At 33.0% G+C, this 17,304-nt stretch overlaps 2 protein-coding genes and 1 pseudogene across 5 annotated transcripts; 2 read left to right on the forward strand and 1 right to left on the reverse strand.

Annotated features, from left to right (window-relative positions):
- Positions 1 to 2,033: 2,033 nt before the first annotated feature.
- LOC107943350 (shikimate kinase 1, chloroplastic-like) lies at positions 2,034 to 6,924 on the forward strand (annotated as a pseudogene).
- A 2,010-nt stretch (positions 6,925 to 8,934) lies between these two features.
- LOC107943352 (uncharacterized) lies at positions 8,935 to 11,277 on the forward strand. 4 transcript variants are annotated; one of them, XM_016877095.2, is made up of 2 exons: positions 8,935 to 9,188; positions 10,075 to 11,277. In XM_016877095.2, the coding sequence occupies exon 2, from the start codon at positions 10,514 to 10,516 to the stop codon at positions 11,117 to 11,119; it is 606 nt and encodes a 201-aa protein (XP_016732584.1). In that variant the 5' UTR covers positions 8,935 to 9,188; positions 10,075 to 10,513; the 3' UTR covers positions 11,120 to 11,277. The 4 variants fall into 4 exon arrangements, with proteins under 4 accessions (XP_016732584.1, XP_040939640.1, XP_040939639.1 ...); XM_041083706.1 differs by having other exon boundaries at positions 8,956 to 9,188; positions 10,017 to 11,277; XM_041083705.1 differs by having other exon boundaries at positions 9,027 to 9,285.
- Positions 11,278 to 11,927: 650 nt separating this feature from the next.
- Positions 11,928 to 14,934, reverse strand: LOC107943354 (probable receptor-like protein kinase At5g24010). The gene has a single exon (XM_016877097.2). The coding sequence runs from the start codon at positions 14,699 to 14,701 to the stop codon at positions 12,161 to 12,163; it is 2,541 nt and encodes an 846-aa protein (XP_016732586.2). The 5' UTR covers positions 14,702 to 14,934; the 3' UTR covers positions 11,928 to 12,160.
- Positions 14,935 to 17,304: the final 2,370 nt, after the last annotated feature.

Genomic DNA, 17,304 nt, shown 5'->3' on the forward strand with positions numbered 1-17,304 from the left:
AAAAAATAGAGTCATATGAATGTCACTTGAATATTTGTTTAGGATTATAGTTCGTATTTATAAAGAATAACAATATTTGATATAATATTAGTTTTTTAACATTTTTTTATATTTTTAAAAACATTACATCACATCTTCTTTAATTATTCTCGATTCTATATCGGTTCAGCTGCAGATAAAATATACGAACTTATAAACAATATTGTTTCTAATTTAAAAAGAATTCCTTTCTTTTTTATCATAATAATATTTACATTAAAAATTATTTACCTCTAATATTGTAGTTTTTTTTATTATTACAAAATTTACTTAACTGATTTCATAATTTATGAAAATTCTCTAGATACAATAATAGTAATTAAATTTGGATCAATCAAATTACACAATTGTTTCCTTAATAGATAGGGTGAATATTTGGTACACTAGTAGTGTACTTTGTTTATTCCACAATCAACCTTAAAAAATTGACATGTGTATCTTTTTTATTTAAACATCTATTTTTAATATTTTATTATACTCCTATAAAACATTTGTCCATCCTCTAATCTTACTTGTGGAGTTTAAAAACTTCACTGGCAGTGTGTCAAATATTTTCCCTAATAGATATTTAAAAAAAATATAAATTAGACACATGAGTATCTCTTAACTCTATTTTTAGAGTTAAAAAATTCAATCATTTGTATATCAACTAATTATTTCCTCTCATTAAAAATGCAAAGGGTAAAGTGAGGTTTTTCCACGTACGATACGACTCATGACTCGGTGTGCATTCGGTCTATTTAAACTTTTTTTTATACCGAAAATTAAATAAATTGAATTATCTATGTAAATTGAATAAATCAAATCGCAAAAATCAAACCAAATAAAAAATTTTCCATTCAATTTATTCAACTTTTAGAGTTTTTTTTATGATGTTTGAGTTGTACAAATTTTTTTTTCTAATTGAGGCCCTTGTATTTTTTATTTCCTTTAAATTTTCATCTTATTGTCTTTTTAAAATTTAAAATTTAATTCTTTTAGTTTTTTTTATCATATCACTTTTAAATTTAATCTGAATATTAGAAAGTCTTAGCTTTTATTTTTTTTGGTATTTAGCTTATATATTAAATAATAAAATAAATATCATAAAATAAAATAATCATTTCAATTTGGATTTTAAAATTTAATGGATATTTGGTTTTAAAGGTTTTAATGCATTTTTGAGTTTTAATGAATATTTAGATCTAATTTTGGATCTGTAAATGAGTTATGACTTTATGGGTTTAATAATTAAAATTTTAATCGCTTAGAATATTAAAACTGAAAACTGATAGAATTAACCAATTAAACCACACTTTAAAATATATCTAATATTTTTTTGGTTCGGTTCACTTAGGTTTAATTTTTTTTTTTGCACATTCCTCCTCAGCATATAACTATAAATTAAATCATAAAGAAATTGTAAAATTACAATCAAAATTAATTATTACGATATATAAATATAGATGAACATCACCTGTGTTTGATCAGACTGACTCGAATTTGCAAACGAAAATTGCGATTAGATTAGGACTTGGGACATTCATATTTTGGGTCAAACTGTCACTTCCTTGAAGCAACTTCAGCCCATTAGACCCGCAATTTAGGGCCGAAAGACTTAAAGAGTTGTTGAATTGTCAAATCAGTCCCTCGAGTTTTGCACTCGTTTCTTTCCCGCCAAAACTACTAGACGGTAGACAGTATACATCAGCCGTGGCAGCGCACCCAAGACATATTTACCCCACCAAATTCATTCACCACGCGTCGAACCCCCATTGGCAAAATGCCACCGTACTTTGCTCTCTACTCACTGATTTGTTCGGCCCCAGTTATTTTTAACCCTCTTCTCTCTTTTCATCTGTACTTTTTCTCTGATTTTCTTTATTTCCAGAAATCCTTTTGGGCTTTCTAGTTTTGGCAAATTCTAAAGGAGCGGTGGAGATTCGTTTCCCCTTTTTAACTTTCTTGACAAGGTTAGTACTTTCATCTTTATCTCTTTGTAATTTGGCTGGTGATGTTTCTTTCCGTTATTTGGATCTGATGTTGATTTTATGTTTTAAAGTGCTTTGTTTTGAGTTTTTTTTTTTGGTGAAGTAGAGCACATAATTTCAGCAATTGCATGCAACTTCAATTTGAATTTAGGGTTTTTATTATGAACCGAACCCGTTTTGCAAAGATTTAAAACTATGGGATCTGTAAGTTATCTAAAATAGTCTTCATTTCTCTTGGGTATGCTATATATCTTTTCCATTTTCGTTTTCTGTATTTACCCGTTGAAGCTTCGCATTAACACTGAATGGAAAGCTATGTACCAAATTTTTATATGCTTATAGTATAAACTAGAACGTTGACCGTTGCTTATCATACAGTCACTATGAGTCCATAACCAAGTTGAACTAGTTCATTTAAGTGCCCATCTCTGTTTAATCAGGCTAGGATGCCGGGTAGTTTTGTTGGTGTGTTATTTAAGTTCTATCTATTGCTTCTTTTTAAGAGGGTCTTTGGTTGAGCTGCTAAATAGAGGTGTATATAAAATTTGTATACAGTTTCCATTCTTCAGTCTCCGCTTTAAAATGCATCAATTTCAATAAAAAGCAAATTGCATTTATTAAAATGTTACATAAATAGACTGATAAAAGAGCCTTTACCGCTTAATACACTGAGTCAGAGAACAAAGCCCTTCACAAATTTCATTTTCTCTTTATTAATTATCCAAGGTAAGTTCATAAGTTTTCCTTGAAATCCTATTGTTAAATTTTAATTAGCTTTATTATTAACTAATTTCTGCATAAAATTTCTCTTGAATTAAATAGTAAAAGAAAAACTGAGAATATTTATTTTTTTTGAAAATTTTATTGAATCAAGGGCGGTTAGGGGCTGAGAATGGAGGCAGGAGTTGCATGCAAGTTGAATTATCCGACATGGATTGAGTCAGAAAGGTTTGGGAGGAACTCGACTGGTTCTTTGCGGTTCGGTCGGATAGCAAAGGAAGAACACAAGGCCCGGCTGGTTGTTTTGCCGCACTTTCCGGTTCTGACATCTTCTAATCGGTTTAGATCGGTCTCTTTCGAGATTTCCTGCTCTTCCTCTAAGAACTTTTCAGGTACTTAAATGGAAAAAAAAAATTAATATGCCAGTTTTATGATTATTGTAATGTCAGTTATCATATTTTATACAATTGATTCAATTATTCAAGTCCTGTCTGTTTCTAAATCTATTTCAAGTTCTTAAATGGGCCAAATAAGGTATCAAATTGGAATAAAAGAATAACAGCATTTTTAAAGATAGACAGGAAAGAAATTATGGATACTTTTGCAAACGACACTATAAATTTACTATTGAACTGATAGTAAAGTCCATTGTTTTTTTTTATGTACAGATTATGATGCAAGGTTTTATTTGTAATACTTGGAGCATAGATCAGAATTCATTTTGTTTCTGCTTTCTGTCAAATGTAAATCTCCTTTCATGTTCTCGCTTTTCTGCTAAATTGTACTGTTTAATCTTTCTTGGATTTCATGTTGTTTTAGCATACTATGAAACTAGCATGTTTTGTTGATGTTGAGATTATCCAAAGTGAGAGCAGTACAACTTAGATCCTAAGTGGCTAAATTGTTCTAGAGAATTTTAAGTTTTATCACACATGATTGGCCCCTATGATGTTATGTTTTAAAATGTTATTTCACAGCTTCAACGATTGAAACTGGTAGCGTTCATGCACCTTATGATGAAGCTTTAGTGTTAAAGGTATGATTAAATTACCTGTAATTTTTAAAAAAATTTTAGTTATAAATTATAATATGGTGATTAGATACCTCTTTTTATTTTTTAATCTTTTATTTCTTCCATTTAGTGTTTTGGCTTCTATTTCTGGTAATATATATAGTTTTTAGTTAAGGCCTCAACCACTGAAAATGGAAGCTAACTTGTGCTGCATCTGAGATTTCTTCTGCCACTGTATCTTACATGATGTGAATAAAATTTGCAGAATAAGTCACTAGAGGTTGAGCCATATTGAAATGGGCACAGTATATATCTTGTTGGTCAGTTTCTTTTGTCCAAGTTCTTTAAGTTTATATTGTCAAAGATTTACTCTCTTTGGCATCTAAACTTTATGAACATGAATATGCAGGATTGATGGGTTCTGGAAAAACTACAGTGGGAAAAATTCTGTCTAACGTACTCAGTTATTCACTTTGTGACAGGTTTGTACTGTGAATTGTTTGTTCGTTGTGAGTCTTTTCAATCTTCTGATGCTTTGATACCAAAATTGATGTTGTTTAAGGGGGAAATGCACCAGTGAATCAATAAAAGAATTTGGTCTGAACAAAAAGGTAACGAAGAAGCTAGAACTCCAGAAAACTTAGGGTTTAAAAAAACCTTTAGTTTCTTTATATTATTTCAAAGAAAAATAATAAGAATAATGATTATGTCTATAAAGCCTACAACTTATTTATATAGGGCTTTCTTCCTTGCAAGTGAAGTTACTAGGCCCTAAGTTTAAATCGTAATAACCCTAGCCGTCTATCTAATACATGAAATAAATATTATAATATAAATAGAAGGTCCTGCATCATCTTCATTCTCCAACAAGATACTGGAAAGAAAAAAAATAACATGCAGAAGCTATGGAAACATTCCTCATGAGTTTACTAGTTCTTCTTTATGGCATATTGTCCTCTATAGTTTGTAGGGTGGAATTAGTGGTCCTGGTCACAAGAGCTAACGATGGGTGATCATGCATTAATTGAATTTTTTAGGCATTGGTATGCTCAGATTAGACCCCACTGTCCATAAACTTGGTCTATTTTTGATACATTAATTGTCTTGGTTGAATATTAGAAGTGGTATTTCTTCGTTGATGTCTACCAATTACCAATGTAAGACTGCTAAATGGGCTTAATCTGTGTTTCAAGAATATCTTTATTCTACAATTTTCAGTGACGCGTTAATAGAGCAGGAGGTGAATGGAATGTCTGTAGCCGAAATATTTAAGCTTCATGGTGAGAGATTCTTCAGAAAAAAGGAGGTAAGCCAGCAAACTCTCTCTCTGTATGCACATATTCTTTCATTTCTTCAGTGTATCTTACTTGAATCATTACTTATGTTGATGGTCATGTAGAAAAGTAAGATTTCCTAAAATTATATTTTTGGCATCATGCCTTTTATTTTAATTTTTCTTTTTTGAGTTGGTTTGAGCCTTTTATTTAATTATTTTTAAGTTTATTTTTAATGCCTTCTTTAGCTAAAACTGAGTGTAGATACAAGGGTTAATGTCTGCCTTCATGTGCTATGGTTGAAGATTGTAAACCAGTATTAATCTCACTTAAGTAGGATGTGTGCTGCTGGTCATATGCAGAATTGGATGACATGAGTTTTCAGCCTTTTTTTTTTGTTTTTTTTTAACATGTTGGGAGTATGAAATTAGCTTATTATGTCAATAGAAACCTTTCTATTAAGCCATTTGCGATAGAATATTATTGCAGACATGTAAATTTGACCAACATTCAGAAGTTGGTTTTGGCTGAGTTTCACTAATATAAAGGAGAGGCCACTGTAAGCTGGAGATAGCAAATTTCCAAAAGAAAAGCATTAGACAAGTTGCTAACTGATTTTAGTCTCTATCATCACTTATTCTAGGACCATTGTTTATGATTGCATGTAGGACCAATTTGGTCATTATACTTCTTGTCATTATAATATATTTCGCATTTTTCCAATTGAACTGAATCTTTTATATTCTTCTTCTTGTCTACAAGACTGAGGTATTGCAGAGGCTCTCTTCAAAGAAACAACTTGTTGTTTCTACCGGCGGAGGTGCAGTTGTATGCGATGTGAACTGGTAAACAAGAATTTAATTAGTTTAGATACTTCTCTCTACATCGGTTCGATTTTCTGTTGCATAAACTATGACAATCTGAAACCCTTTTATTTGGTTTATCAGGGATTATATGCAAAAGAAGGGGATTGTTGTCTGGTTAGATGTACCTTTGGAAGCCTTGGCACAGAGGATTGCTGCAGTAGGTACTCATTCTCGTCCCCTTTTGCATTATGAACATGGTGATCCCTATACAAAGGTAGTCTGTTGCTGATTTTATTTTCTTTCCTTCTGTGGACTTGGTTTACATGGTCTAGCAAGTTTTTGACGTTCTGACCCTTTACAGGCTTTAAAACGTCTGTCTTACCTTTTGGAACTGAGGGGTAAAAATTATGCTAAAGCAAATGCCCGGGTTTCATTGGAAGGTATGTGTAGTTAAACCTGTCTTAGACTATGTTATGTTTAGACGAGAGAGTGTGAAGTCTCTGTTGGCTGGTTGCTTGAAATGCATCAATGCTCATTTACCTTCAGCTTGTTTACATTCTTGGAAGATATGAGATACCATGTGATGTCATTGTCTTTCCTTCTTTACTTCTTTTGCCGCCATATTCTCCTTGTATTTTCACTTGTTGCTGCAGTGTTTACGTTTATCTCTGGATGATTTTTCTTTAAACTAGTGTTCCAAAAAATTCAGAAATTGCAGGCAAACTAGGTTATAGAGATGTATCAGATCTTACTCCAACAGAGATTGCAATCGAGGTCTTTTCTTTCTCTTTGTCCTATATTTTCTCTTATCCGATTACAATGTTTGGCTAAATGGTATCACTGTATTGTTAGGCATTGCAACAAATTGAAGGGTATCTAAAGGAGGAAGGTGGCATGGTCGTTGCTGGATTATAGTTTTGAAAAAGCTATAGATATGGTGATTGAATTTCGTTTTATTTGTGGCATAGCATGTCAAAATTGACCAGTTCTTTTTTTTTTTCCATCTCTGCACCGGTGTAGTTTGTTTCCACAACTAAGTTGTGTAACTCCCAATGTATTGTCACTAAATATCATGAACATGATGCACTTGCATATGTTTGCCTCATTCGTTTTTGTTTTAGTATTTTTTATGTTCATTTTACTATCTATGTTTGGGGTTTATGATTGTTCTTTTCAACATTTTTGTCTTTGAAGGTTTGTATTTTCAGTGAGACATGTTGTTTCGAGATTTAAATGGTGATGGCGAAATTGGTAGACCTTAGGGACTTAATTGGATTAGATACTAGAGATAAAAGTTTAAGAAGTCTTGTTTCAGGCTTTCAGCTCTGTAATAATATCCGCTCTCAATTTTTATAGTGGGCATGAATGCCTTGGAATCAATTCCTTTTGATTAAGAAGGTGTGTAATAATTCCGCTGTAATAAGATAAAAGCATCATATTGAAGTTTTTTTTTTATTTTTTTGCCAATTTGATAATTATTTTTTTACAGAAAATATTAATTAAAACATGCACGTGACGGTAATAAATAATTATAAAATTAAAAAAAATAGAATTTGAAAATTGAAAATTATATTCATGAAATTCAAAAAAAGAATACATGTGGATTGTTATGTTGTAATCTTTAAAAATTTAATATTTAGTAAATATTTTCGTTAAAAAATAATAATTTAATTTTTTTTGGAAGATTAATGGTTAAATAAATTTTTTTAAAGAAATATTAAAGATTAAATTTAACTTAAAAAAATAATAAGAGTCAAATTGATAAAATATATAAATGTTATACTCTTCAAATCTTATGTGTGAGGATTGAACCTTTAATCTTTTGTTCGTGAACTTTAATCTTTATATTTTTTTGAGCTAGTCAATTTTAATCATTGTATTTTTTTTTTGAAATTTGAAATTTCAGTACTTAAACCAAAATGTGAAAATTAAATCCATTAGGTGAGGTGAAATTCTGCTATTAGTCTCGTAAGTTGTGGGTTTATCTCCTATTCTCCAATTTCGTAATTTTTTAAAATTTGAAATTTCAACTGTGACTCAAGTCTCAAATGATAGTCACTAAATATATTAAGTAAAATAATGTGATTTTTATTTAAGTGTTATGTGAAAATAGTAAACTGACATGTTTACCGTATAAAATTTTAAAAATAATAGAATTTGAAAATGACCAAATTAAAGTAAAAAAACTAAGGTCTAGTTCTCCATTGTTGTTGTGGTTGAAAAATGATTTTCAGAAGAAAAAATGCTTTTAAAAATTATGGTAAAAAAGTGTTGTGAAAAAGTGTAGTTTATTAAGTTTTGGTGTACTTCATTGTTGTCAAAAATGGTGGTTGAAGGTTAATTTTTTTTTTGTTTATGATAGTGGAAAATTAAAAATTAGTTAAGTTATATGATATTTAAATAATTTAATATAATAGTACAAGAAGTATAAATTTTAAATATTTTTAAATAATTAATAAAAATTATTTTTAAAATTAATAATACACAAAATAATTTTAAAACTTAAATAAAATAATAAATGATATTTAAATAATATAATATAATGATACATAAATTATAAATTAATCTATTTTTCATATACTTTTAAATAATTAATACAAATAAAATATTTTGATAATTGTTGCTCCCAAAAACAAAAATAAAAAAACATCTTAATCTCATCTATTGTATTTCAGTTTAGTGAAAAAACAGTTTTTGACCGCAATTTTCACCCTTAAAACTAATTATTCTCAATGTTTTACTGGCCCGAAATCGGAACTAAGGAGACCAATTCAAGATAAAAGACATAAGATTTGGATTCTTGTGTGTGTGTTTTTTTCTGTTTTAATCTTGTCATGTATCTTTACAGTGTTACCCTTAGAGACTTGGAGTCGTTCATTACGGAACTTAACCTTTTCCGTGTCCTGAATCGTTTCAGATCTATAATCCCATCCGTTGGAATCCAAAGAAATATCATCGGACGGTTCTTATTATCCTAACCCAATCGGGCCCGCAAGTCCCAGGGATAATCCATCACGTAAATATTCGCCACGTGGCGTAATATCCGCCGTGACAGCGCACCGGAAACATCTGTGGGAGAAAAAGTCAAGACATTCTAGATTTACCCTCGAAATTCATTGACAACGTGTCGAACAGTCATTGGCTGAATACAACCGCCGCGTACTTTGCTCTCAACTCACTGATTGTTCCGCCCCAGTTATTTTTAACCCTCTTCCCCCCTTCTGTACTTTCTCTCTTATTTTCTTTAGATCCAAACAGCTTATATTTTTCTTTTTAGTTACTACCAATCTCTTTTGGGCTTTCTAATTTTGGCAAAATTTAAAGGAGAGGTGGAGATCCATTTCCCCCTTTCAACTTTCTTGATAAGGTTAGTACTTTCATCTAAAATCTTATCTCTTGGTTATTTGGCTGGCGAAGTTTCTTTCGCTTCTTTGGTTCTCGATTTGTGTGCTTCTTAGTAACGGGTATTTGGATCTGATGTTGATTTTATTTTTTAAAGTGCTTTGTTTTGAGTTTTTTTTTGCATCTCGGTGAAGTAGAGCACACAATTTAAGTAACCGTATGCATATTTAATCTGAATTTAGGGTTTTATTACGAACAATAGGATGGATCCAGTTATTGCGTCTGTTTGGTTTGCGAGAAAATTAGGGGAAAGAACCATTGAAAATGAAAATTGAGGTAAAAAGGAAGAAAAATTGTTAATTAAATAATTTTGTCTTATCCTCTTTATAGATCGTTTTGGGGGTTATTCAATTTATTTCCTTTTGCAAAGATTTAAAACTATGGGATCTGTAAGTTGTCTGGAATTGTCTTCATTTCACTTGGTTATGCTATATTTCTTTTCCATTTTCCTCCTCTATTTACCCGTTGAGGCTTCACATGTTAACACTGAATGGAAAGCTATGTGCCTGGTATTTACATGCTTCCAGCATAGCCTTGACCGTTGACCTGTTGCTTATCATACAGTCACTATGAGGCCTTGACCGACTTGTACAAGTTCATCTAAGTGTCCATCTCTATTTAATTAGGCTATGGATGCCAGATAGTTTTGTTGGTGTGTTATTTAAGTCAAATCTATTGCTTCTTTTTAAGAGTTTCTATGGTTGAGCTGCTAATCATCAAAGATTGCAATTTTATAATTGTTTTAGTATTTTTTTTTCCCATGTATAATATGCCTCTTTTCCCATGCATGAAGGTCGGTGTAATTTGCAATGAAGTTTGGTTTTTTGTTCTGATTTCCTGTTTCACTGCAGTGACGAGGGCCATGTGAGTTGTTTGAACTGAAATACTGTTGTTGACGTTTTTCGACGGGATAAGCTTATTGTTGTTCTAAGTGTGCACAAAGATGGGTAGATGCAAGGGTTGTGGGAAATTAGGAAGGATTCTACCAAGGGATGAGCCTGTGAATCCTTACCATTCTGCATTTCTGTGTTCCCCTGTTGTTTCTGTTTGGGATTGCATTGTCCGTAAGATGAGATATTCTTGCAGACCTGAGTTTGTGTAGCCTTGATTTTATATAATTTATATTAGGAATACGTAGCCGTCAAAGTGTTTTTTTAAAGAAAAAAAAAGTGAAAGAGGAAAACAGATAGGTTTATAGGGAAATGTATACTATTTAGAGGAACCCTTTTACAGAAAAAAGAAAGAATCTGAGTAAACAGAAGTGCGGGTTTAAAAGCTGTTTAAGTTTTAATGGATAACAAGGGATGCAATAAAGTGCAACCAGTAGCGAGAAAAGCAAAAAAGAAACAGGTGAAGGATGAGTTGGATCGTATTAAACAGGCTGAGAAGAAAAAAAGGCGTTTGGAGAAAGCTCTTGCTACTTCTGCAGCCATCCGATCCGAACTAGAGAAGAAGAAACAGAAAAAGAAGGAAGAACAGCAAAGGCTTGATGAGGATGGTGCTGCAATTGCTGAGGCTGTTGCTTTGCATGTCCTGGTTGGTGAAGACTCGGGGGATTCATGTGAGATTATGGTAAAGAAGGACGAGGGGTTCAACCATTGGGATTGGGGAAGGAGATCTAGGCTTCCCCATCAGGCTCACACAACCTCTCAAGGGTGGGTCGCTAATGCGTATAGTGGTGGATGCGAGTGGGCTGAGTTTGGAAGCAGTGACTGGTCCTTCACGTATGGAGCTTGCAGAAGGGATCTACATGCACCATGGTTTGAGGATAGAGGCTGGGGAAACGAAGAACTTTCAGCTGGTCTTATAGCAGCACAGGCTGTTTCAGCACTGCAAATCACAGAGGACGCAGATGTAGTAGACACCATCGTGCTTGACAGAATGTTGAGAGGCTAGCCTAGCATTTTGTTGTTATATTTGCCACTTTCCATGTTGCTTGCTGTCTTTTTATCTTTTATTCATAAATCTGAATAATGGATCTGTATATATATGTCATGACTTTGTCACGCATCTGGTGCTTGTTGCTTCTTTATATATTAAACTTTGTTGCACCATACTGTCAAATGGTCTGTTTCTTGGTACTGTTCTAATTTCCCCCCTTTCATTTTGCCCAACATGAATGATTTTCAAGATGCTTTTGAGGGTAAAAGTACAAGAGAAGTTCTATATTAGGAGTCAAATTGTATTTTATTTTTTAGGTTCAAAAAATAGATAAATTAATTATTATATTTTAGATTAAAGAGTAAACTGTTTTTGTTAAAAAATTTAACAATTTTTATGGTTCAAATTTTATTTCTATATGCCGGAATGAGATATATATGGCAGGCATGAAATTTTTAATTTAAAAGATTAATTTGTTCTTTAATTCCGCGTACAAGTAATGGAAGCAAAGCACAAATGATTCCAATAGCCTTCTTTTTGAGGCATGAATGAACTTGCTCTAATCGTATTGATGCCCTTGCCCCAACTTAAATGGAGGAAAGCAAAATGATCTTGAATGATCAAGTGGCCACCATATTAGAACTGTCCCGCTTTCATCGCCAAAATAATCAAATGAATTTGAATGTGCCTACAATGCTAGACAGGTCATTTTTGTCTCAGTTTCATCATTTCAAAACTTTTTTCTCAGACAAAACAGGTTCCAACTTTGGATTATTTTAAACCATGCAAGTATCCAAATAAAACATCAGCATAATCAAGCAAATAAACTATTTAAAACCAATTACTTCGGACTACTACATAAGAACGATAATAATAAAAAAAAGGACAGCTGGGATTCAACTTTGCTACAATAGAATAAAATATTGAAGAGAGATGGTGAAGCTTCCAATCTATATATATGGATACATACATATACAATATAAATATGTATATTAGAAATTTTGGGAATGAAAAATTGACCTTTGATTGTATCTATGCAGAATTGACTACTTAAAACTATCTGCCTTCCTTTGTCATCAATTGTGAAAATATTTGGCCTGTCGTTAAGTCTAAACTACCGATCGGATCATCTTTCTCTGTTTCGTTATTACCGGATGTAGTAATAATACTAGGTGTTGGATGATCCATTCCATTCATGTTGCCGTCTTCGGCATCGCATGGTTCATCGGGCCCTGATTCTTGTAGCCGAAGTGCATGCTCCAAATTCCACAAGACATCACCCATAGTCGGTCTATCAACACCATAATCAGCCAAGCATTTCTCAGCTGTTTCACCATATTTCTTCAAACAGCTAGGCTTTATTTGTCCCACGAGGTTGGGGTCGATGATTTTGCCGAGCATGCCTTTTTTCTGCCACTGCATTGCCCACTCAGCTAAGTTCACCTGTTCCCTGGCAAGCAATGGGTCAACAGCGGGCCGAGCACAAAGTACCTCAAAAAGAACGACCCCAAATGAATAAACATCAGATTTATCAGTAAGCTGCTGTCTCCGGAAATACTCGGGATCAAGATAACCGAAGCTACCCTTTACCCCGGTGCTTACATGTGTTTCATTGAGACACGGACCGGATCTCGAGAGACCAAAATCAGCAACCTTGGCCACAAAATTCTCATCAAGCAATATATTGGTAGATTTAATGTCGCGGTGAATGATACCTTGTGCTGAACCAGTATGAAGGTAGTGAAGACCTCGAGCCGAGCCAATACATATTTCAAGCCTTTGCTTCCAAGACAATGGAGGATGTTTTAAACCGTATAAATGATTCTTCAATGGTCCGTTTTCCATGTACTCATAGACCAGTATCATTTCCAACTGTTCTTCACAGTATCCAACGAGTGAAACAAGATGCCGGTGACGAATCTTTGAGAAAACAGTTATCTCAGTCTGAAACTCCGGGAGACCCTGCCTTGACCCCGGGACACCTCTCTTCACAGCAACCTTAGTATTGTCTTTAAGTACCCCTTTGTAGACCATACCGAATCCACCCATTCCAATAATCAAACTCTTATCAAAATTGTTAGTTGCTGCTTGTATGTCAACAAACGGGATTCTCAAGCTACCATTAGGACCTGGAGACGTAGTAGCCGTCCCTTCAGACATTCTACTATATGAACTGCCCCCAAAAACACGTAACGGTGTCCAACCAGCACTTTCCACACGTCTCGGTGGTTTCGGTTTCTTCTTCTTGCACTTAAATATAAGCAAAACAGCAGCCACACCCAAACAAACGATAACGAACCCACCAACAACGAGACCCACCAAAATCCAAACGTTTCTCTTCTTAGACTCACCATGCAAGCCTTTAACGTTCACCAACCTCATAATCTCTGCTCCATTTAGAATAGCATTAATTCTCGAAGGAGTACTCAAATCTGAAGGTCCAACACTCACACGTATGACCCCGGAATCTTCCGAATCCACAACAAAATCTAAATAAACCGGAGAAGAAAGTACATGAAACGTAAGCATCGACAAATCCAAATCCCTATAAGCAGCATAATCATTGATATACACATTGAAGTAGAGCTGATTAAGAGCAGGGCTAACAATATCACAAAAATGCAACCTAACCAAATATGAAGCACCAAATGAACCTACTGGAAAATCCCAAGTGACATTGAATATACCATTCAATGTTAAATTATCTCTGTTCATTTGCTGTGCAGTAATATAAACATTAGCTGGTGCTATTTCAGGGCTTGCACCTCCAGTTTGATAATTAGGTACATGTGTAGTAACAGCTTGTTTCGCAGCTGTTTTAAACACAAGGAACCCATCATCAGGGATCCAAGTTCTCCACAAAGTATCATTAAAAGGAGTCAATTTTAATCCCCCAACATTGATCCTATGAACAGTCTCTAAAACTTGGGATGTTAAGTTCTTGTAGTTTTCAATCCCATTACTATTAACCAACCTAGCTCCATCATCGATTATGAAATCTTTAGGAGCTGTGAACACTTCAATTGCATTAACAAAAGCAAACCCAGAATCCCTCAAAGGACAAAACGTAATTTCAAGGAATTCACCATCGATTTCCAAAATATATTCTTTTAAAACCGTATTGGAAACACTAAAACCACGTACTAGCAAGAACCCATTAGCCACAACATTGAACTTAGCAGTACCCAAGTCGAAATTTCGAGCTCGAAACGGGGTGAAATGGAGGCGTACAAAGTGAGTTCCCGTCCCGTTTTTCTTGACGATGAACTTGTAACTCGACTCGGCCGTGAAAACCCGGGCCGTACGGTACAAAATGGGCGAATTCGGAGATGGGTTTCGGTCGGTTACTGAAACGGATCGGTCCGCCGAGAGGGAAACCGAACTGGGATTAGCCGAATCGTAGACGAAGACACGGTTGAAAAGTGAAGCGTTGGCGTGTGATCCGCAGTTGAGGAGAAAATGGTTTGTGGGGACGAAAGGTTTAGCTAAATAAAGAAGTGAAAGCAAAGTTAAAGAGAAAAGGTAAAGGCTTTGAGTAGCCATTGAAGATAGTTTAGAAGAAGAGAGAATGGCTTTCAAGAAATTGGATTTGGCCATGGAAGTTGATGCTTTTTTTCTGGGTAATATTTCAAGGCATTTTTGTTTTGAACCGTTCACATTCGTGCAAAGTGCTTTTTATTTTGGCTAGTATGATCCAGTGGAGCATCGACAAATCACCTTTAAACTCGTTTTAAGTTGATGCCAATAAAAAATGTCAGAAAAAAACATGTACAAAAAATTTGACCTTTTTTTTTTGTCTTCCCGCACTGCTTGGCTGCTGAAAGACACTGAGACGACAACAAAGCTACATAAAGCCGCTCGTTTTATCAAAGTTCTCATCTTTGAACTTTATTAAGTTTTAACTTGTGTTGTATGTTTTCACCGACTACTACATTGCATTTTACTTTTTTATTCAAAATAATTTAATTAATTTATGTTAAATTAAAGGGTAAATTAATTTTTTTAAAATTTTATTCATTTCTATTATTAAAAATTAACATGATTAATAGAATAATTAGACAAACACATATGGTGTGTTATATATAACTTACACTAACTTATAGGAATTAGTTTTTAATAGTAAAAAATAGATGAAATTTTTAACAAGACTTATTTATTCTTTAATCTAACATATAAGAATTAATTTACTAATTTTTAAATAAAAAAATAAAATATAATTTAACTTTTAATACAAATCAATGTATTACATAACTACGTATACATGGATCATATGTGACTTACACGTAATCTTATGTATCCAACATTTATCTTAAAAAATTGTATAACTCAGTGTTTAAGACCCAAATGAGAAATCTCTCCTTTAAAAAAATTCCCATCAAAAGTCTTTCCCTTCCCTTAGAAGACAATGAACGGCTCTCGGCCTCCCATGAGCTGCCATCAACAGCCAAAACTGTATTTTCCCATCAACAACCGTATATTAGAAAATATGGAACTTTTAGCATACTTTTTCTTCCTTACAGTAATGACAGCATTGTGGGTATAGAGAGGAGCGTAGGGCAACCTGTGCCCTATTCATGGTAGCATTTATTTATGCACCACATGTCTACAAATTTTTATTGCATTAGTTCAATGTAGACCCCTTGGAGTTTTCTAAAATGGCACTGTTGAATTAATCCGCACCAAACATATAACATACACTGAAATATATATATATGTACAGATTTTTCAGTATAGTACCTTTACAATAGTATAGATACTGTATTAGTCTCAGTTGACACTATTCTTTCAAAAAAAAAAAGGTAAAAAAAAATGGTGGGCTGTAATTTGTAAAATAATAGATGCAAAAATCAGGAACAGACAGGTGGCTAATATGGAAAGGAAGTTGGTGGTCATGGATGGGCTAAAATAACACGAAATCAATACGTCATCGAAGCGAGGTGGTGCTTGCCAGGCCAAGCCAGCTAAAAACCTAAAATGATTATAATAGCTTCTTGTGCACACCCAATAAGAATGTGCATGGTGGATGGTTGGCAACTGGCAACCATATTATCTATATATTCCAAACTTAGTCATCCATTCCATCCTCTTTAGTTTCCTAAATAAATCATTGCTATGCTCTGTCTTTATTATTATTTATTATAATATTCTTAAAATTTAAAAGTTATAACAGTTTTAATTTAATAGCCTCTACAATTATAGTTGTATAATCAATTCAATTATAATTAACTAATTAAAGTAAATTTGGAAGAGAATCCACATTTGTAAAAATTCAAATATGTGATCTCAAGATTTTAATTGTCATTAAATCAAGGTTGGAGTGTTCATGAGTGGGAAGGTTAACTTGGTCTGACTGGCCTAATTCGCTTTGAGATGGGATTGGATTTTGTTTTCCAACTTGGGCTAGTCGGCTCGATTCATGTTATATTAATATTCATATGTTTTTATAATTAAATTTAAGTAAAAATATTTTCATTATCTTTTAAATAATGAAATGTTCTATTTCAACAAGTTGAGCTTGAATTTGAATTCTTTTTTGAAGTTGAGCCTACGACCGTCAGATCCATAAATGCCTCTATCCAAGGGTTTATTGGTATAATAGTTTTAGGTTTTATTTTTATAACAAACGAACTAAAAGTTTGTAGACTATATTTTATATTTGATCTCTACATTTCAAAGCATTCTAATTAAAATTTTAAATTATTAATATTATATAAATTAATTGTTTTCATTAATTTAGTCTTTAATTTAAATATTAATTTCAATTTAAATACGATGAATAAAAAATACTAATATACCTATTGCAAGTATATATTAGATCTTACATATTACATGTTTTCTTTCGCTTGGAATTCAAATTATTTTATGAGACTTGATTGATACAAACAATATTTTGAAGATTTAAAATTCAGAATCAATTTAAAATTTAAAGCATAAATGCCGATGGGACTTTGGCATGATTGGTTAACGTTGAGACCCAGCATCCTTAAGCACTCAAATTCAAGTACTACCATGTCCTTTTTGATCAATTATTTTTGTTCTTCGCCTGCACTTTGTGCTTGCGTAATCCTTTGTCGCCAACAAGACATTGGGGTAGTGGCATTTGCCCAATTTTGTTTTTGTTGTAACAAGACGGTGGTGGAATTTGCTCAAATTTGTTTGAAAATTTAATGTTAGTTGGTGCTTTATTCTTCGCCTATTAT

This window comes from Gossypium hirsutum, chromosome A12 (assembly GCF_007990345.1).
Source record: "Gossypium hirsutum isolate 1008001.06 chromosome A12, Gossypium_hirsutum_v2.1, whole genome shotgun sequence".
NCBI lineage: Eukaryota > Viridiplantae > Streptophyta > Magnoliopsida > Malvales > Malvaceae > Gossypium > Gossypium hirsutum.